This window comes from Nannospalax galili, unplaced genomic scaffold (assembly GCF_000622305.1).
Source record: "Nannospalax galili isolate Female #2095 unplaced genomic scaffold, S.galili_v1.0 scaffold810, whole genome shotgun sequence".
Classification (NCBI taxonomy): Eukaryota; Metazoa; Chordata; class Mammalia; order Rodentia; family Spalacidae; genus Nannospalax; species Nannospalax galili.
Genome location: NW_008329132.1, coordinates 2227047 through 2249483, shown reverse-complemented (window position 1 = coordinate 2249483; position 22437 = coordinate 2227047). Strand labels below are relative to the sequence as shown.

General features: G+C 50.9%; 1 protein-coding gene across 1 annotated transcript in view; it reads left to right on the top strand.

The window, feature by feature from the left end:
- Positions 1-22437, top strand: part of Ptpre (protein tyrosine phosphatase receptor type E) — a 152735-nt gene that overhangs the window by 118647 nt on the left and 11651 nt on the right. Inside the window, 11 exon segments of the mRNA XM_017797846.2 lie at positions 329-465; positions 6001-6091; positions 10073-10150; positions 12365-12498; positions 14955-15074; positions 16628-16788; positions 17474-17609; positions 18245-18394; positions 18699-18792; positions 20556-20632; positions 21868-22002. Of these exon segments, the coding sequence (XP_017653335.1) occupies positions 329-465; positions 6001-6091; positions 10073-10150; positions 12365-12498; positions 14955-15074; positions 16628-16788; positions 17474-17609; positions 18245-18394; positions 18699-18792; positions 20556-20632; positions 21868-22002 (1313 nt within the window).

Sequence of the window (22437 nt, the reverse complement as noted above, 5' to 3'; positions counted from 1 at the left end):
GCTACAGCATGAAGCTGTAGTAGGTCTTGCATAGAGGAAACAGGCTGGTGGTAAGGATGAGTGACGGGTGAACCAGCAAGCAGGATCAGGAATATGGCATCTATAACAGACAGGGACGCTGCCAGCACTTGCCAAGAATAGGGTGTGTTGGGAGGCAGATTCTTGACTCAGTTATTCAAGGCTGGGTTAGCCCCAAGGTACGCGATTTGAGAGGATCGGTCCCCTCCCACTGTGCAATTCCATTAGGAATGCTGCTGGTCCCTCTGGCAAATGAGTCACCCACAGGCAGTGGGGCTGAGTGGATTCATGATTTCTCCTGACCCCACAGAGCAGCAGAGAGTGATGCTGCTAAGCAGGTCTCCGTCGGGCCCCAAGAAGTACTTCCCCATCCCTGTGGAGCACCTGGAGGAGGAGATCCGCGTGCGCTCAGCGGATGACTGCAAGCGCTTCCGTGAGGAGTTCAATGTGAGTGTGCCAGGTCCCCGGCACTGTGAGGTACAGTGGGACAGTCAAGGCCGGTGGCTTCAGGGACTGGGGAGACTCGTACCTCTTGATGCTGAGAAGTGGAGTTAGGGGAGCCTGGTCACCAGTGCAGCGCCCCTCACTGGCGCACGTTGATACTTACAAAGTAAGATGGCTGGGTGTGACGCTGGTGAGGGCTTCAGCCAGCTCAGACATTTAGCACCGTTGTGACACCAGTTGTAGCAAACACACCATTCTGTCCACTATGTGGAGTCTCATGCAGGTGAGATTTCATCCCAAAAGCCACAGTCCCCCAAGAATCCTTTCATTGTCCCCAAGACCTGGAACTTCTAATAGAATCACAAGTGCCCCCTCTGACTCACCATCATGGCACAATTCAGTAGTCATAGGGACTGTGCAGTGGACATGTTCAGTGAGTATGTGCCATTCCCCCACTTCTGTTGTTTAGGGGTGAATCACCCCACATACTCAGAGGAGTGCTGTCTCACTGGGACACGTCCCTGCTCCCTGACAGTTCTCACGATGGCTCAGAATGCTCAGCTCGAGACAGTGCAGAGGGGTGACCCTTCCCCTAGGGTTATCAAGTTCTTAATGTCTGTCCAATGGGGAGGGAGGGAGGGAGGGAGGGAGGGAGAGAGAGGGAGAGGAGATCCTGAGAGAGAGAGAGAGAGAGAGAGAGAGAGAGAGAGAGAGAAAGAAAAAAAAAAATACTGTCTTGGCTGCAGGACTCAGTGCTGCCCCTGCTGGTGGTTGGAGGGTTTATTACTGCTGCTTTTTGTCCCAGACTTCATCCCTGTGTAGGGCTGCGAGCTGAGTCTTGGGCCTGAGAGTGGGTGTCTGTGGATGGCTGCCTGGGACTGGCTCTGCTGTAGCATTTATCCCAAGCCACTTCCGCCGTCTGTGAAGGTGGCCTGGGGATGGAGTCTTGATGACAGCACAGGTGTGAGGCCTCAAGGATGAATTTTCTGAACAGCAGTGCGGAGTTGTTATTTCTCCAGGTGGCACAGGCAGCGTCGCAGGCCTGATCCCTCACCCAGAGCTGCCCAAGCTGGTGCAGAAAGGCAGCAGTACATTTAACCACACTTTGCTTAGCTTTTAGCACAGGCCGCCCTCGTTCGTTCGCCTTTGTTCCGCTTCCTTTTCTATTGTTTCCAAGCCTGTTTCCCTCTTTGTAGAAATTCGGTCATACTGAAAAACAGCCCCGAGCGCTGATTTTGCAATCCTCAGTTTGACAACAGAAGTTAATTCCCCATTTTTAACATCGCTCCCCTGCTCTTGCTGCTGAAAGCTCGTGCCTCCATTCTTGTTCTCTTCCCCTTCCACGTCTGCAGTCACATGTGGGGGTCACCAGCAATGGTGAACAAAATGACTCCATTACAGATATAGACAGGAGGAGGCCATGGAGCTCCCTGTCGCCCAGCCTCCCACATGGCTTCTGTCACCCATTGTAGAGCCTACCATTATAGTATTTGATAATGTTTTCATCATTATGAGTTATGTGCATTAAGTTTGTTTTTTAGAAAGGATATTGCTGAGCTAATGAGAGGCTCAGTGGGTAAAGCCACTTGCCACCAAGCCTGGCAACCTGAGTTCCATCCTAGGGACCCACAAGGTAGAAGGATAGAACCAACTACCACAAGTTGTCCTCTGACCCCCATACTCATGCCAGGGCCTACAACGCCTGTGCATATGTACACATGTGTGCTCACACACACATGAACAAATAAATAAGATGTATTTTTAAAAATTTAAAAAGAAAACATATGCTAGAAAACGTTACTTCAGAAGTTTGTTTCTGATGAATCTTAAGTTTTTCGGGAACTCTTTTAAATTTTGTACCCAGGGCAAATGCTTCCATCTCCTCAACCTCCCACCCACCTCTGTGTAGCCCTTGGCTGTGCATACAGTTCCCCTGTCTGGCAACAGGCAGTTAGAGATACAAGATGGGGCAGAGCTCTTTGGGCCTGGGCCCTCTGCTACTGGCTCCTCTCCAGTGATAAGGGGCCAGCCTGGTCTAAAGGTCACAGTCCTGGAGCATCCCTCTCCACCCAGACTGGACGCTCAAGGAACATGCCTAAGTTCTGCTCCCCCATCAGCCTGACGGCCTCTCCCTGCAGTCATAGAAAGGACCCATATGAACTTCAGCATGTGTTTGGACGTTTATGTACTGAGAAGCCAAGGATCAGGTGAACTTGAACTTGAGAAAAAGAAGGCATTTGATATTGGGTCAGCATCACAACTGAGTAAATGCTGGAGGTGGCCTGTCTGAGCATTTGCCCTAACCTGGAAAACTTGGACCATATCCTTAACCTCTGCCCCAGTTTTCCCAGTTGTGAAGTAGAAATTCTCCACCCCAAAGGACTAGGATGACATATAAATGAAGTGACAGGTAGCATATAGACAGGTGTTATGAGCATGGTGTCTGTGGGTTCCACCTGGATGGCAGATCTCCATCCTGTTCTCAGCCCTGAATTCAACCCCATCAAGGGAACCCCACCATGCAAGGAAAACCCCTCACTGGTGAGCATCTTCCCCACCTCTGTCCCAGCAAACTCTGTCAAGCCAGGTGCTGCCTGGTGTTAAGTATACTAGAAATATATGCAAAAGGAAGTATGGATAGCAGTCCCAGAAAAACAAGCAAACCAGAGCATCCCCTGGAGCTTGCTGGAGCAGGCCAGAGTGCCAAGAGAGTCACTTCAGGCTAACCAATTACCACAGAGCCATCCCAGGTGCTCTTGCTTCCCCAGGGCTACAAGGCAGCTAGGAGACCTAAGGCCCCGGGTCACCTGAAAACAGAACACTTTGGGCCCCGTCTGTGCAGGTGACTGTTGTGGTTGCTTGGATACAGAGCTTTGCTTGACTCTGCCCACCTTACCTAATCCTACCCTCTAGGAGTCCAGGGAGTTAAGCTGTACCTCCCCATCTCCATACCTCATATTTTGAAGCCACACCACTGACTTGGGGGCCAGATCTTGATCCTCCTTTGCAGTCAGGCCCCTCAGGCCACCTAAAGCTACTTTGTCTTCCAAAGAAGCCAGAGACTCCCATGACTTATTGTTATTTTTAATAACATTCAAAAATTTTGTGTGAGTGTTTGCCTTCATAGGTAAGTGTACCATGTGTGTACAGTGCCCACAGAGGCCAGAAGAGGGCATCAGATCTGCTGGAACTGGAATTATAAAAAGTTGTTAGCCACCATGTGGGTGCTAGGAGCTGAACCCTGGTCCTCCACAAGAGTAGTCAGTGCTTTTAACTGCTGATCCATCTCTTGGGCCCCAAACTTTATTTTTAGTGCACTTTCAAGTATGCAGAGAAATTACATACACTGCAGAGTTCCCATGCACCCTGTCTCTCCCCATCCAGTAGATTCCTCTGTTAGGGACCTCCTGCTGGTGTGGTGCATTTGTTACAACTGATAACTGCTATTGATACGGTGTTACCACCAATCCCTTGGGATCTCTGGTTTTTCTGTGGGGTTTGCCAGCTGCACAGCCTCACGTGCTGCTGTGACAGCATCATGCCTGGTTTTTATGTCCAGGGCTAAAATCAAAAACATTTTTGAGAGCAGACAAAGAGAAGGCCCTAGGTGTCACCACAAATTCAGTGTCTAGATGGAGTCAAGGAGGAGGAGTTAAGCTACTGATGGTAAATCAGATCTCAAGGAGCACAAGTGTTGGTGGCTGGGAACAAAGTCCAGAACTGCCTTGAGGTGCCCCCACCCCTATAGCTGGTCCCTTCATACTGGCTGTGGCAGGGCCTGTGCCTGTGGCCATTGGATGTGGTGGCCTTGGAAGAGAGGAGAGAGGAGAGAATATCCTTATGTGAGCCCATCTAAGCAACTGAGTCAGTCATTGGAGAAGTGTCTCCCTGGGAAGGGGAGGTCAGGGTCTGGATCCCAAATGAGAGCAAGCTTGGGGCTGTGGGACAATGATCTGAGGCTGCCCTGTGAGGCCAACGCCAGGCTCCTTGGGACCTAGAGTAGAGCACAGAGAAGTCTTCATTCTTCCCACACTTGAGGAATGGATCCCTCTGGGCCAAACTACCAGGATCTGTCTCCCAGCCCAGTGACCCTGAACAGAGCTCCAGTCATGTTTCCCTGGGCCTCAGATGCCTCATCCCTAAAACAAGCTGTTCCCATGTCACCTGATCATAGGTGAGTTGTGATAGGAGGTCAGATGAGCCAGGACTTCCCCTGTGCCTGATACATTACCAACTCTCAGTAGATGCTAGTGCTTCTTCCTTGGATGCCCCCATCCCACATCCCCAAGCCTAGCCAGTGTCAGGTTTAATATTGAAGGACATGATTCGGGGCTCGGAGTGCTCTTGACCCTGGTTCACTTGAGCATGGAGAGCGAGGGGGCTCAGCACGGAGCAAACAGCAGGCAGCTGGCGGTCACCAAGAATGAGAGGCGGGGGCTCAGGTGATAGAAGGAACTAGAAACCCACACATCCACTTTATGCCCAGCTGTGCTACTTCCTGGCTCTCTTCGCATCTTGAACAGTAAAGCTGCTGTCTCACACTGCCGCTCCTCAGCTAGGGTACAGCGTCGTTAGGGTGCTGCGTCTTGAGTCCCAGGGAGCTCAAATCCCTGGAGCTCAAATCCCTGGGGTCCTGGTGATGCAGGTGATGATTCTGTGGGCCTGGGCAGGACTGGGAGATGTAGAATTTCCAATGAGCTCCCAGGTGGTTGTTGTTGTTGTTGTTTTGTTGTTGTTCTTCTTCTTCTTTTTCTTCTTATTATTATTTTAAGATATTTTGTGTTACATTCTGGGTTTTAAAAGTATTTTATTTTTTGAATTCTTATTTTTATTTTGTGTGTATGAGTATTCTGGCTGCATGTATGTAAGTGTACCTATGCTATGCAATGCTCATGGAGGCCAGAAGAGGATATCAGATTCCCCTGGAACTGGACTTAGGGGTGGTCATTAACTACCATGTGAGTGCTGGGAACTGAACTTATGTCCTCTGCAATAACAGCCAGTGCTCTTAACCACCAAGCCATGTCTCCAACCCCGAGCTCTCAGATCTGACAGTGCTCATCCAAACTAAAAAGACATCTGCATCCTCAGCAAAGTTGGGGCTGTGTCTACATCACCCCACAGGGTGCTGCTCCCCCCCTACAGCCCAGCCCCAAGGCTGCACCCTGGCTTCCACAGTTGTCTCCTCCTCTGTCTTCTGCATCAGAACTCCTTCAGGACCAATCCATCCCTGCCTGGGGAGTGTCTGCCTGGGCCAAAACTTGTGTGGCCTGGGACATGGTGGGCTGTGGTGTGAGCAAGTCCCTGACCTCACAAAGCATAGGCTCCAACCGATAGGCCCTCTGTTGGCCTCACTAGACAGAAGGCCCTGCGGGAAGCTCAGACGTGTTTGTTCATTCTCTGCCCCACACCTGGCTTAGGGCCCAAGGCAGAGTGATGGATGATGAAAGAAGAGAGTTTTCATTCCTGAGCTCGGCAAGCTGATGAAAGCTGGGGCTTAGATTCCTCGCCATTCACAAGACTCCCGTTCCTTTCCAGTCCCTGCCGTCGGGACACATGCAAGGGACCTTTGAACTGGCAAGTAAAGAAGAAAACAGAGAGAAAAACCGGTATCCCAACATCTTGCCCAGTAAGACTTCACAGTGGTTTGTTGTTGTCTGTTTGTTTTTGTATGATCAGCTATATGTGGACTAACTACCCTTGACATTGCTTTGCAGCTTGCTGGTGACAGTATCTGACCTACAAACATGGCATCAGGGTCCTTAAATCACTGTCACCACTTGGTGCTTACCCTGGGAGCTGTAGAGCCACCCTCTCTGGGTGTGTCTTCCTACACAGGGTGCAAATATCTTTGCTGCTGCTGCTGGGGTTGCTACAGGAAGCAAGATGAGCAGGGTGCCTGTCCCCACCATGGGTACCAGCAGGCAGGGCCTTTTCTACCAGATTCGGTCCTGGGTACCAGCGTAGGTCTGCTGATGGCCTTGAGCAGTCTCTGCCCTCAGAGTCAGAGTTTGTGGCCACAAGGAGCAAATCCCTAGTGTACTCTCGGACCCTGACCAAAGGCAGAAATGGCGGAATGAAAAACCACACCGATTTTGCACCTTTGTGGGAAGGCTTAGCCAACCCAGTTTTAGCCCCAGTAAAACAGTGGCCATGGGCTGAGGATGTGGGTGTCAAGAAGTGTGCGAGCTGGGGTGCAGGCGGCTGTGTGCTGGGCATCTTGTTGTAACTGACTGAGCCTGGCCCCAGGATGCCTGTCTTGCCGACAGGACAAACCCTGCATATTTCCAGTTGCCTGTACAAAAGCTGGCTCATGAGGGTGGTAACACCCTTTCCCAGCCTGAGGTAGCCTTCCCACCCTCCCAACCACAGCTTTGCCCTTCAGGCTGACAGAAGGGCGGCCTCAAACCGCTCCAGGAAGCTCAGGCTTGGATCCTAGACAGAGGCCTTCTGCTGGTCCCAGAGACCCCAGTTCTCAGGGAGCCCCTGGTGGGGTCAGGGAGCCAGCCTAGGTGGGCTTCAGCATGTTTTGTGTCCCTGGATCTGTGACCTGTCAAATCTATGGTCCTGGGTTTCTAGCACTTTCTGAAAGTGACTCTTATCCACTGTCCATGCACAGAGTTTGTAAGCGATTTTTTGTAAAACCCACCCTGATTCTAGGATCCAACTTCTTACGTGCATCTCTCTCTTAATCATGAAACCTGCCATCCCCTAAAGGTGGCACAGTTCTAATTAAGAATTTCTGAGCCAGGTGTGGCACTTCTCACCTGTAATCTCAGCAGTCTCCAGACTCAGGAAGGAAGAGCTCCAGATGGAGACCAGACTGCATGGCAAGAGAGACCCTGTCTTTAAAAGAAAAAGGGAAAAGGGAGGGAAGAAGACGAAAGAGGAAAGAGAGAGAGAGAGAGAGAGAGAGAGAGAGAGAGAGAGAGAGAGAGATGGGCAGAACTCCTTCCTGAAAAATCTCCCCCATGTGCAAGCCTAGGTTACAACTGCAGAAGGAAATCAGCCTGTCCCCTCCCCATATAGAAATGTGACAGGACTCTGAACAGTCCTGTTCAGTGTCGCTCATAAGTTCTCCTGCCCTTGCCCCAGCATGAGATCAGCCCCGACCCTCCCTGCTCAGGAGTAACACCCCACTTGGGGTGCTAGCAGCCATAAAGGGCTGTGGGAAAATGATGTGTTTCACAGGCGTGGAGGGTTGCTGGGTTTCGGGGACCATGGCATGCGGACTGGGCCTGGTGAGCCCAGCAGTAGCATCCAGCTGACAGGTGTGTCTTATGAAATAGAGTGGCTGGTCCTGTTGGGACAAGACAGTGAGCTGAATTTCAGAGAATCAGATTAGAATCCGCAAGGTGAGTTGCGGTGACCCAATGCCCACAGTTCCAGGTGCACCTGCCTCTCCCAATCTCCCCCAAGACATGGCAGATTTACAGTAGGTTTCAAGATGCCCCTGGGCCAGGTCACAGTTTTGGCTGTGGCTTGGGAGTCCCAAGGACAGAGTCAAGCACTCTGGACAAGTGTCTGTGGGCATTGGCCAGCAGCCTGGCAGCCTGCTTTGCTGGAGGATGCCATCAGCTGGTAGTATGAGGAAATGGTGTTTTGACAGTGAAGTGTGACTTTTTAGAATGAAGAAACAGGAAGCTCTTCGAAACTGTGAGAGTCTAAGTTGATGCAGAGGCTGTTTTCCCCCTGTTTTCGTAGCTGTCTGCACAGTGTAAGGTATTCTAAATGCTCTTCAACCGTGTGACACCTGCCAGGCCCTATGTCCCTGAGCATGAGTGTCTGCGTGGTGGTAGGTTTGGGGTTTGCCGTCCTGCCCAGCACATGTAGACTGTCCCACCCCCACCTGTGACAGGACATATGTTGCTTAGCAGCCTTCCATGGAAAGTTGGCCACTGCCATAGCCAGGCTGCTGTGGAAGTCTCAGTCCTTTGCCTCAGCCTCCCAGGGGCTGAGACTACAGACTTGTGCCCCTGTAGCCCTCTCTCCACCTCCTGCAGACACAGTGGTCAAGTAGCAGCTTTCATGGAGGAAAGGCCCAGGAAGCAGAAGTCACAGATGTGCTGAGCCCTCACCAGTTTCCCAGGTGTGCACACACGACTCTACACACTGCAACATACCACACTGCATACCGCGTACATAAGCCAGATGCACATCACACATCACATACACATACGCACACGCACACATGAAGAGTACACCATCGCACACTCTGCATATTTTACACAGAATACAAACACCACACCGTATTCTTCACACCACACACCACACAAACACATACCACACACCATGCATATACTACATACATAGTACACTATGCCACACACCACATATACAACACACAAAGCACTCACCACACTAAATTCCTCACACCTCACCACCCAACACAGTCACAACATACAAATACACACTACACATACATGCACAACACATAAAGTACACTATGCCACACACCACACATACCACACATAATATACACACCACACTATATTCCTCACACCATACCACCCAACACAGATAGCACACACAAATAAACACCACATATAATAAGCTCACAACAAACATGCCCTACTATACAATAAATACTTAATACACTCAAGCACACATATACACTATAATATATAATACACAACCACAAAATATACACACCACACCACAAACATACATACACTACACCAAAACACTACATACACATGTAGTACCCCATATACTATATATAACACACACATAACATACATATACACCACATACATGTATGCTGGACAACACACACTTAACACACATACCACTTATAACACACAGAACCATAAACATACACATACACACATACCATACACATACACATCTCTGGCTACCCTCCCATCCTGGAAAAGATATATACCACATGCATGTATGCTGGACAACACACACTTAACACACATACCACTTAGAACACACAGAACCATAAACATACACATACACACACATACACACACACCATACACATACACATTTCTGGCTACCCTCCCATCCTGGAAAACATATACACCACATGCATGTATGCTGGACAACACACACTTAACACACATACCACTTAGAACACACAGAACCATAAACATACACATACACACACACCATACACACACACATCTCTGGCTACCCTCCCATCCTGGAAAACACTGTGTACAATAGGCCGGACTCTCCATGGCCAGTGGGCTAATGTGTGTGAGCTTCCTTCCAGCCCTAGTGCAGAGGGCGAAGGATGGAGACTGGGGTTCAGAGTCCCACACCCATCTTCTACATGTCCCCTGGAAAGCCTGGGTGAGTGGTCCTGGTTCTTCATCCTGCGGTTTCCCTATGTGCCCCTGCGCTTGTCAGTGTTACAGCCCATTGTAGGCTGCAGAGAACATTGTCACTGCACACTGTGTATCATCAGGTATCCCCATCCTAGATGCCGAAACCACAGGTGTCCTTCCCTGGCAAAGGTACCACATGGGCCTAACAAGGCAGGGGCACCCCATCCTGACCTCAGTGTGGGGGGCTGCCTACGTCCTTCCTAGAGGCTGGAACTTAGTTGGGCCTCTGTAGCCCTTTGTCCTAACTCCATGGGTTTGTCTGCTTCTTCCAGATGATCATTCAAGGGTGATTCTGAACCAGGTGGACGGAATCCCCTCCTCTGACTACATCAATGCTTCCTACATAGATGTAAGTTGGCCATTTTCCTTTCACCTGGCCTGGCTTGAAGCTGATGCTGGGCATTCAGGGGCTGAATCTGAACCAGGACTCTGGGTGTTTTCCTCCCCGCTTTCCAGACCCCCCACAGCCCTGAGAGCATTAGGCCATTGGTGCCTTCCTGGCTAGCATTTACATCAGGAACTATAGAGGTGGCACAGAGGTGGCAAAGATCAGTAATAGCCCAGGTGGGCCCAGGGATGTGCGTTACAGCGCTATTGTATCATGACAAACTGGAACTAGTTAGGTAAGTTGTGACTAGATGAACTGCCGTGGATTACTAAGAATTCATTTAATTGGTCTTTGAAAGATCATTTAAAGTTTTACATTTCTGCTTGTGTGTGTGTCTAGGAATATTCTCATTAAAAAAAAAAACTAGAGGGGCTGGAGAGATGGCTCAAACCATCCGCTCTTGAAAATGTGGCGTAAGTACCAAACACTCTATAGCCAGCCAAGATGCCATGAGCCATAGACTTTGGAAGTTAGGGAACGCCTGAGGAAGACAGGACCAAGGCCAGCCATCTAGTGCCTTCCACTAATTGTATAAACACAGCCGCAAAAGCCTGAGTGATCACACCACCTGTGGGGTCCTGTTTCTCTTGTCAACGGTCCTTTCCTCTCTCCCCTACTCTAACTGCCAATAGAAGTAACCTCTCAGTGGAGGTGTGTTTCTTCTTAGGGCTTTGTGAGGATGACGCTGGGGGTAGTTCTAATCAGGAGTGTGTACGTGTGTGTGTAAAATGATCTGAAAGAGGAAAAAAAATATTTCCTTTTTGGAGACGCTGGCTGTGTGTGACCTTTTACCAAGAGAGGGCGCCCTCTGAGCAGGAATTTGTCTACAACGGCTATGTGTAGACACACACACACACACACACACACACACACACACACACATACACCTGTGACTTACACAGCACACACAAGAATTGCCCTTTTACCATCCTGTGGTTCAAATTTATTTTTGAAATAGATAACCTTGACTTCTCTCAGCTGACCATGCTCCAAAAGACTTCCAGTTTTGGGTAGCATGGGATAGACGAACTTTTTGGTTAAGGTTATAGCCAGAATGCTTCAGACACAAAAACATGTCCTTACCCGTACACCTGGTCCCACCCTGTACACGGAGTACATTTCGTCCAGCTTTTGGTCCATTCTGCCAAAGGCTGTCTCTCTCAGAGCCAGCACTACATCTCACAAGGGCTCAGTGAAGCTAAAATTAGACTCCTCCTCCTACTCCTCCTCTTCCCCTCCTCTTTGTCCTCCTCCTTCTCCTCTTTTTCTTCCTCTTTTCCTCCTCCTCTTCCTCTTTTCTACCTCCTCCTAGACCAGGAATCTATGGGGAGCTTGTTACAAACCCAGATCCCCTAAGAAATAGAAGCACTTGTCACACACAAGGGACATCAGGACTATGCTCTACCTCCTCCTAGACCAGGAATCTATGGGGAGCTTGTTACAAACCCAGATTCCCTAAGAAATAGAAGCACTTGTCACACACAAGGGACATCAGGACTATGTCTTCTATGAATCAGAGAAAACCTGTCAAACATTGTCAGAAACATATAAGCCATTTTCCGTCATAAGCAGACATCTAGGGGAAAGTGATCCAAGGCTGGGACCATGTCCTAAGGCAAAAGGACTCCTTTATCTTCCTGCCTCCTCGTAGCGTGGCGCTCTAACAAAATGGCTGCTGCACCTCCAGGCACTGTGTCCACATTCAGACAGGAAGTGGACAAAGGGCAGGAGACTTTCTTCTAGTGATACTAGAGCTTCTGTTCAGACCCACTCCTCAGGGACTTTAGCTGACATCTTTTTAGACAGCACTATGATATGAGATTGAGGTTTTGACAAGGGAAAGGATGTTAGAGATAGAGAGTCATGGCTCTCGTACACCACACACACACACACACAAAAACACACACACACACACACATACACACACACACACACACACTAACTCTGACTCAGCAGTTCTGGAGGGCCAGCCATCCGAGGGACTCAAGCATGCGGTGGAAGCCACTTTGAGGTGCAACAGCACTCGCTCTCCTGTGGTCCTTTTTATTTTTCGGTGATGACCGTAGCTGGCCCCGGTGCACAGTGAGGTGCCAGGATGATGGGCCCACCTTGTGCCTGGGGAAGGTGTAAGCCTTCCAAGGCTGAGTTCATGGATTGGGCTGAGATGGTGCCTCCTGGTACCCTTGACGCTGACCCCGCCTCTCTGACACAGGCCCTAAGCAGGAGACAGTGAATGACTTCTGGAGGATGGTCTGGGAGCAGAAGTCGGCCACCATCGTCATGCTGACAAACCTGAAAGAAAGGAAGGAGGTAAGGACCCCCAAGGACCCTGCGGCCCTTTTTCCTGGCCTGGCATAGCAGGGGGCCCTTCTTCCCTGCCTGGCACAGCAGGGGGCCCTTCCTCCCAGCCTGGCACAGCAGGGGGCCCTTCCTCCCAGCCTGGCACAGCAGGGGGCCATGGCCACTTCCTTTTTGCCTAGGCCCCTGTCCCTTCTAGCAGTACAGGACAGAGTACTCAGTACCTTCCAGCACTCTGTCTTGAAATCACTGTTTTCAGTACCTCACTGTCCTCCAATTTACAGGAAGTAAGGGGTGTCCTTTGTCTGAGGGTCACCTGGCCAGCCCATGACTCTAAGACCATGGGAGAGAAACAGATGTTAAAGTGAAAGTTTCTGATGTGTTGGGCATACACTGCAGTGGGCCTGGCTGCAAATGAACAGGATTGCACGGGTCTCAGCTAGACTGGAGAAGTAGAAATGCTCTTGAATGAGATTCGTGTGTATGTTATCTGAGTTTGAAGCTTCATCCAAGAAGGACTTCTTGTCAGAACTGGTCCCCACTAGCATCTGCTGGACCAGCAGGCCTGGCCCCTGTGCCAGGAACTGACTCACACAGGCTGTGGAGGGGCTTGGAGCCCAGTGAAGCTGGCCTGTTGTAGGCGGCCAGCTCTCCCTCCCAGGCTCGGCGGGATTGGGGACTGGAGAGAGGCTTCCTAGGTGGGGCGAGGCAGCTAAAGTTCAACATGTTCAGCATGAAGGCCCAGATTGGCAGAAGGTGTCTGCCCGCCAGGCCCCAACCCAGGGCTCTTGGCATGGGTGGGGCTGACCTGGCCCTAACAGCACTCCATGTGCTGAGGACGTGGGTAGGGCCTGTAGTGCCGAGTCTTGGGTGTACAGAAGGACGACACCATAGGATGGGCAGCTGAGTCTTGTCACCAGGGCACCTCACTGAGAGGCTCCATGCCAAACAGCATGGGGAAAAGTCTCCAGGAGCCATTTGAGGTTGGTCAGGGAGAGGATGGAGCTTTGTTTTTGAGGGACAGGGTGGGGAGGGCCACACCTTCTCACAGTATGACTCCTACCCTAATCTTGTCATTCTTTGTCACCAGTGGAAACAGTGACAGGAGGAAAGTGGGATTCTCACTGTGCATTTCCTGCCCTCTGAGGTGGGAATCCCCCGCCCCATTCTGTAGACAGGGAGGCTGATCTTCACCAGGGCCCTCGGGTCCTGTGACCTGCTGCCCACACAGACCAGACCCCCTGAGGGCAACTTCTCCAAATAGCCAGCCTGAGCAGAGGCAGAGGGACTCATGCTCTGTCCCACCCTATCCTGCTGGTGCCATCCCCCTCCACCTCCCCCAGAGCTCCTGCTGTATTTTTCCGGCCCTGCCTGTGACTCAGCACTGCCCACTGGTCCTCTCAGTTTCCAGATGGAGTCATTTCTCAAGACAGTTCCCTCTCCTCCATGGCTCGCACTGCGACCTCATGCATCCACATCCTGGGCAGTGTGTTGTGAAACGCAGCTGGCATCTCATGACCGGATGGAGCGGGGAGGCCTGGGTGCAGATCAGCCATGAGCATTGGGCCCCTGGGGTCTGAGACCCCTGTCCTCATCCCAATGGGAGATTTTCAAGGGAGAACTAAAAATGGGTCCCCAGGGCCAGGGGGCAAAACGTGCCCAAACCAGGCCACCTCTGAGGCCCTGTGACAGTGGGCCAGCCCAGGCCAAGATACAGGAAGGGCCAGCATTTGCCCCATGGGCATCATGATAAGGATGCTGGTCTTTGTAGTACCAAGCACTTTATGAGATTGTTAGTCCTGGAGACTCAGCCAGTTTGCTGTGCCATTCACTGGCCATTTCTAAGACAAACTGAGGTGCCTGGAAAGCTTGCTAAATTCTAGAGATTTGTTCAAGGAAGGCTATATAGTTCTTTTCCCTCTTTTAATGGGCTCCCATTTACCTACACACTCTGTGCTGATGGACAGCTTACTGCCCATTAGATTTTGGGTTTCCAGGAAGAAAACAGCACCTGGAGCTTGTCTCTGAGGCCACTGAGAATTGAGAGGAAGTGAGGGTAACAGGAGTACCTTGTGGCTTCCCATGTTAGCATGAGGCTTCAGTAGCCTGTCCTGGAGGAAACATGGTGCCGGACCCTGGGGGAGGGCAGTCTGGGGGTGTGGAGGGCCTCACTCCAGCCAAAGGGGGTCAGGCCCCCCAGCTTGGAAGGGAGAGGGCTCAGCATAGCCAGGCACGACCCTTGCAATAGCATGTGTGATAAAAGAGGAAGCAGATGAGTCATTATCACGTCCAACTGGAATGCCACCCTGCATGGTCCACAGCTGCTCCTGACACTTGTATGGCCTCCCTCTCCCTATTTCTAAAAGATAAACTGTGCTGTAGTCTTTCCAGCTGTGTGGCCTTGTGTGAAGGGTACAGTCAATGACAGACCTGTGCCTTGATTTGTTTCTGTCAATTGTTCTCTGCAGGAAAAGTGCTATCAGTATTGGCCGGACCAAGGCTGCTGGACCTATGGGAACGTCCGTGTGTGTGTGGAGGACTGTGTGGTCCTGGTGGACTATACCATCCGAAAGTTCTGCATTCAAGCAGTAAGCATGGCCAGGTGGTGGCATCCTACAACTTAGAAGGAGGCTTTACAATGTGAAAAGCTGACCCCAACACGGCAGGGCAGGATCTCTCACTGAGGCCTGTGGCTGTGGCATCATGGAGCATGTGACAGGCCGGCACAGCGTTAGTGGGTCAGGGACCTGAATCTAGAGTGTTCTGGGCACTTTGGGCTCTCAGCAACTGTTCCAGGCCTTCCCAGGAGGAGGGTGAAGCAGATTTTTTAAAATTTATTTTTATGTATGTATGTGCGTTTGTGTCTGTGTGTGGGTATGTGCATGTGAGTGCAGGTACCATGGAGGCCAGAGAAGGTGTTGGATCCCCTGGAACTAGAATTATAGACCATTGTGAGTCACCCAGTGAGGATGCTGGGAACCAAAACTGGGTCTTCTGGAAGAGCAGCAGGATCTCTTAACCTCAAAGCCATCTCTCCAGTGCAAGACAGAGTTGTTTCTTAATGGTGTCAAACTTATGTCCAGAATTTCCCTATTCTTTCTCGTGCCCATTATGGCAGCGTCAACAAAATGCTCGTGAACAAAGCAGGTGGAATGAGAACTTAGATATTTTAAAACCATAGGTCGTTTTATCAGGAATCAAGATAAACTGGTGTGAATAAATGTGCAAAATATGAAGTGAATTTCCTAGAAGTCGCCGCAGAAGGGTTTCCAACGGATGGGCTGGGGTGTGGCTCAGTGCAGAGCACTTGTTCAGCATGCTCCGGATTCAGTGTGTCACCCCAAAATTGTTCCCTGCTGGCCTCTCTCCTAGATAGTGCACGCGCACACACACACACAGACACACATACACACACAGACACACACATACAGACACACACACACCCACACACACACAGAGACACACACACCCACACCCACACACACACACAGACACACATACACACACACACAGACACACACACACAGACACACACACACACACAGACATAGACACAGACACGGATACACACATAAGAACACACACACACAGACACACAGACACACAGACACACACACACACACACACACACCACAGTACTTCTAAATACACTGTTTAAGTAACACTGTTTATTGCCTTCCATCAGGCACAGGACAATCATGGACTCCGGGCTGCAGAGGTTGCACAAAGCTATGAGGGAGGGTTCGAGGTCTCAGTGTAGAGGCTAACCCCTTCACTTTTTCCCCTCAAATTAACACTTTGAGGCTGAAGGGATGTGCTGGTGATGGCAGGTCCACAGGAGTGAGGTGGGACCATCCAGACAAAGCAAGCAGGCCCTCCTCACAACTGGGGCACCTAAGCATTAAGACCAGCTTTTGGTATGTGTGGCTACAGGGCACCTGCTGTCCTGGGTGTGACCAGCTGCATGGGCCCTGTCCCTCTAAGAGCTGTTCAGAGTCAACTCCAGGGCCACACTGGTGAGCTCCAGGGCAATTCTGCATTGGTGGACACTGACCTAGGATGGGCCCTCCCTCAGAAGGAGGCACTGGGTGCACAGGGTGAAGTGGTCCTGCCCCTCACATCTCCCTTGTCCCTACAACAGCTCCCAGATGGCTGTAAAGCCCCGAGGCTGGTCTCACAGTTACACTTCACCAGTTGGCCTGACTTTGGGGTGCCTTTCACCCCCATCGGGATGTTAAAGTTCCTGAAGAAGGTGAAGACACTCAATCCCTCTCATGCTGGGCCTATCGTGGTCCACTGTAGGTATGGTATGTCAGGGTGGGGCTTGAACTTTAAAGGCAGCTGCAGTGGGGGAATGACCAGTTGCTGCAGTGGGGGAATGACCAGTTGCTGCAGTGGGGCAATGACCAGTTGCTGCAGTGGGGCAATGACCAGTTGGGCCAGGGCTGTGGTGGGCAGAGTCGGGGTGGAGGCCATGTAGTTTCAGAGCCACTCAAAGAGCCATGAGGGGAGCTTCAGGGGCACTGTAGTTCAGCTGGAGCGCTGGCGCACACTCCCCACCAGCGTCCAAGTAGAACCCCAATATGACAAACCTGCCAAAGCTGATAGGCCCAGGATGATGTCTGGAGTGGGGCTCTGGGCAGATCTACCCCACCCTCTGCTCCCTCAGGTGCCCTGAGGGTCCCTCAGTTCCCAAAGGGCACATCCAGGGTGCCCTCCCTTGCCAGGTTAAAACCCTATCCCTGATAGGAAGACAGAGTTTGGGGGTAAGGAGAACCTGATCCTCACAGCTCACCCAGCTTGCCTGGCTCTAGTCCTGGACTCATTTACTGAGGCTGCAGCTCCCTCTACTGGCCGCATGTAGATTAGGTGTCCCACTTAACTGCTGCAGGCTGTGTCCTCTGCATGGTGTTCAGGCACCGTCCCAGGCTGTCATTTACTTCAGGGCAACGTGACTCATGATGTGGCATCTTTCTCCTTCCTGAAGTGCGGGAGTAGGCCGGACGGGCACCTTCATTGTGATCGATGCCATGATGGACATGATACACTCGGAGCAGAAGGTCGACGTCTTTGAGTTTGTGTCACGCATACGCGATCAGCGCCCTCAGATGGTCCAGACAGATGTGAGTGGCACCTCCTCCCGCCCAGGCTGAGCATCACAGAGCACCCAGGGGCTCTTGACACACACCATAGACCCGACTTCTTTATTTGTTTTGTTTTACTTTTTGCAGTTCTGGGGGTTGCACCGAGGTTTGGTGCATGCTGAGGTCTGGTGTGTACTAGGCCTGCGTGACCTACCACTAAGCTTTACTCCCGGCTCACTTTTTATAATTAGAGGCAATTTAATAAGATGCCCAGGCCGTCTTGAACTTGTGATTCTCCTGTGTCAGCCTCTCGAGTGACTGGAATTATAGGCCTGCACCACCAGGCCCAGCTTGCAGGCCTGGTTTTGATTGGCAGGTGGCCACATGAGTGTGCCCAGCGTCAGAGCTCGGCTCCCTCCCATTCTGTCACTACTTCCCGTGAGGTCTCAGAGACCAGTGACTCTTGTCCTTGGTATTTCCATAGGGGGATGATTCTAAGCGGCCAGATTGACTCCTGGCATCCTCAGTAGGTACCAGCCATTACTTTGCCCTAGATAAGCAGTCTACATGGTATTAATGGGGTCCTTGCCCCCCTGAGCCTCCTTCCACTGATGTTAGGAGAAGAAAGGGCTCCTCTGGTCCCAGACTCCAGCAGCACCCCCGTCTCCCTGCAGGTACAGTACACATTCATCTACCAAGCCTTGTTGGAGTACTACCTCTACGGAGACACAGAGCTGGACGTATCCTCCCTGGAGAGGCACCTGCAAACGCTACACGGCACGACATCCCACTTCAACAAGATCGGACTAGAGGAAGAGTTCAGGGTGAGTGTGCGAGGCCGCCTCCATGCCCCAGTGTGGGGCTCGGAAATGGCAACCGCTTCACTGAAGTCTCTTGCAGTCACTGACCCTCCCAAATGAGCTGATACACAGGGAGATGGGTGTGAGGCCATGGCTTTCTGGAGGCGGCTAACAATACAAGCCACATGCAAGGGGCTGGGAGACGCTAAGCTGACTTCTGGACGTGAAGGTGGACATTCCCTCTGAGCGGGTCCCCAGCAGTAGGTCTGTCACATGTTGCGCAGGAACTCCAGTTCTGACCACATCCCTGTGTTCTTCTCTACAACAGAAACTGACCAATGTGAGGATCATGAAGGAGAACATGAGGACTGGCAACCTGCCCGCCAACATGAAGAAGGCCCGAGTCATCCAGATCATTCCATGTAAGGCTTGGGTTCCCATCCCCACCCTTGTGGTAGCTGGCAAGCCTTGGGTCCCTGCACCACTACCTTTGTACACTGGGAGTTGTGTCCAGTGCTTACAAGAAAGGGCCATCCTAGGGCACCCAGGGCATCTCCACAGATCTGTGAGGCTCTCTGGTGGCAGCCTAGAGTCATGACTGAGAGGCAGGGGGCACCGGAGCTGCTGTACAGGGATGGTTCCCAGGAAGCAGAGGGGCTTGCTCCAGACATGCCCTGGTGCCTCACTCAGCGCTCTCTGGGCAAAGGCACATCCTTCCTTGCACAGAGGGCACAGCGGGTGACATGGCCAAGGCCATGCACATGGCAAAGGACTAAGTAGGACTGGAAGTTAACTCAGCTGAGCCCTTAAAGGAAAAGGCTTTGCCCACAGGACAGCATGACACTAGCCTAGGCTAGAATCAGGACTCTGACCTGCCATGGAAGATGGGGATGAGGGAGGCAAAGGCCCTCAAGGAGGCAAGAGCCTGCATCTTCATCAGTGGGGAACAGAGAGAAACCTGGGCAGAAGTAACGAGAGAGGCTTGTGGGAAAGCACTGGTTCAAGAAGGCCACCGATGCTGCATGCTATGTGTGACCATCCACTCCATGGATCCTCAGCTCAGCAAACACTCACCACCTTCAAATGGCTATAAGCAGGCCTGCCTCATGATGTTCATCTCTGCTACAGGAATCTGACAGTTCTCAGGGGCTGGGAGACCTGCCCAGCCTCTAGCTCTTGGTTCTCTGTAACTTTGGTGTCTCTTCTTGATGGCAGCTCCAAGCTCCTGTCCAGCTACACTCACTTTATTCTTTAAATGAAGTTTTTTTTAATGTTTGTTATACTGATTATGAAAAATGAAAATAACTGAAAACACCCCAAAGAGTTGGATTTATGAACAGGCTTGGTCTCGGCCTTAATTTCTTTTCCCTTTGCTATGATAAAATACCCTGACAAAAGGAACTTACGGGAGAAAGGGTTTATTCTGGCTCCTAGTTCAAGGGCATAGCCCATCATTTGGGGGAAGTCAAGGCAGCAGGAGCTTGGAGCCACTGGTCACATGACATCAACAGTGTTAGAAATCAGTCTGTGGACTCAAGAAAATTACCACACAATCCAAAGCATTTCAGCAAGGCAAAAAGTTTTACTTCTGTGGAAGGGTGTGTAGTATCGAATCAGGCAACAAACCCACCAGGTTTTTATCCCTACCCCAAAGGTGTCCTGGGTTTCGCTCTGGTCCGAGCTGGACTCACATCTTTATACGATTGATTGACTTAAAGTGACATGGTTGATAAGCAGAATGCAATTTGAGCACCAAGTGCGACCTTGAGCACGTATTTTAGTTTCAAGATGTGCTGACCCTGGAAGAATTTGTATTTCTGCCCATTTTCTTCTAGGCAATTTTTCATTACATGAGGTTTATCTCATTTAGCCCTTTGATGGAAAAGACAGTCCATCTCTTTTACATTTCCCACAACAGTCAGGAAGCAGAGAGTAAGTGAAGACCAGCTACAGCTCAGCTCACCTTCTCCACCTCCCTCAGTTAGGAGCCCCCTGCCCAGGGAGTGTCCAGCCCACAATTAAGATGGGTCTTCCCACACCAATTAATGAAATCACGATACTCCGTCACAGGCATGTCCAGAGCCTACCTCCTAGGTGTTCTAGATTCCTTCAAGTTGACAACTCTGACCATCACAGTCTGCAAAACAGAGTTGTGTCTCTGCTGACATGAAATCCTACTTTGCAGATGACTTCAATCGGGTGATCCTCTCCATGAAGAGAGGTCAGGAATACACAGACTATATCAACGCATCCTTCATAGACGTATGTATTGCCGCCCTGAATGTGCTTGGTGCAGTGCGGGGCTCCCTCATACGTGAACATGCACTCGAGGAACTGCCGTACCCAACAAAAAGCATTGAACCGTAATAACCCCTTTCTTAGCAGAATTACTTGCTTAAAATGAATAGTGAGGCTGGAGAAAGGGCTCAGTGGTTGAGAGCACTGACTGCTCTTGCAGAGGACCCGGGTTCAGTTCCCAGCACCCACATGGTGGCTAACAACCATCTCTAACTCCTTTTCCAGGGGATCCAGCACCTTCTTCTGACCTCTTCAGGCATTGCATGACACAGATGCACTTACATACATGCAGGCATTGCACTCATATGTGAAAAATAAATAAATAAATATTTTTAAAAAATGAATAGTGAGCTGGGTGGTGGTCCACACTTGTGATCTTAGCACTTGGGAAATGGAAGCAGGAGGATCAGGAGTTCAAAGTCAGCCTCAACTACACAGCAAGTTTGAGGCCAGCCTGGGCTACATGAGACCCTGCCTCAAGAAAACAATCAATTAATAGTGAACTTTGAAAATGGGCTTTAGTCTTACTGATGAGTGATTGGCTGTTTACACTGGGCCTTTTAAGGATTGCATCTGTGTTATGTGGCTGTTTTTGCATGATTCTGAGTGATTTCTGTAACCTGAACCCATGTGGACAGGGAGATTCTGTACATTGTCTGGGGCACACAAGAGCCCATCCCCATGCACAGTGGAGTTGGCAGAAAAAGATGGGCAGGAATGAACTTTGCAGCCAAGTTCCTTTGCTTAAGCAGAAGCCCTGCGGCTTCTGTCTGCGGTCAGGAATTGACCCAGGTGTTTCCTGATAAAGGCCTTGGGCCTGGCGGGCCACTCCCTCTTCAGCTCTGGGCCTAGGTGTTCCTCGCCACCATGTTGTGAATCTAGCTGTGAGAAGCAGAAGCCTGTTAGAATCAAAACCATTGAGTGCTGTCCAGGTGACCTCAAGTGACTAGCCCTTAGACGTGACCTCCAACACTGAAGGCAGAGGTGTGTGGCTCTGCTCAGGAGTGTCTGCCAGCTGGGCAGGCCAATGCACACACACACACACACCCTTGGCCACAGGGCTTCTGCTTAAGCCTTGGAGAATTCGGAGAGTTTCTGACACTGGCTAGGGCTGTCCCAAGTGCATGTGGCAGTGGGGTTCTGGGGTTCTGGGGTTCTGGGCACAGATATCCCACTCCTAACCTCTGCTCCCATCCTAGGGCTACAGGCAGAAGGATTACTTCATGGCCACGCAGGGGCCGCTGGCGCACACAGTAGAGGACTTCTGGAGGATGGTGTGGGAGTGGAAGTCACACACGATTGTCATGCTGACAGAGGTGCAGGAGCGGGAACAGGTGAGCAGGGCCAGGGCCTATCCAGAAGCACTGTACGTGGGGCTGAGTGTGATATCTGCTGGAGTGACATCTGCTGGTGTGATGTCCGCTGGTGTGATGTCTACTGGTATGATATCTGCTGGTGTGATGTCCACTAATGTGACATCCGCTGGTGTGATGTCTTAGCAGTAAGGCCTGTGAAGACACAGGGAAAGTGGAGCCAAAGAGGGAGGGAGGGACGAAGGGACAGAGGGACGGAGGGAGGGACGGAGGGAGAGAGGGAGGCCAGAATGAACAAGGTGTTTTCTCATTCTTTGCTTTTGGGGATGGAGGAGTGGTTATCATCAATACCCCACCCCAGTCTCAATTCTCAGCCTACATTTCATCACACTGCCTTGACATTCTGCCACTTTTTATATGTCATGGTCACAGCCCTTCAAGGTGAGAGAGTGTTTT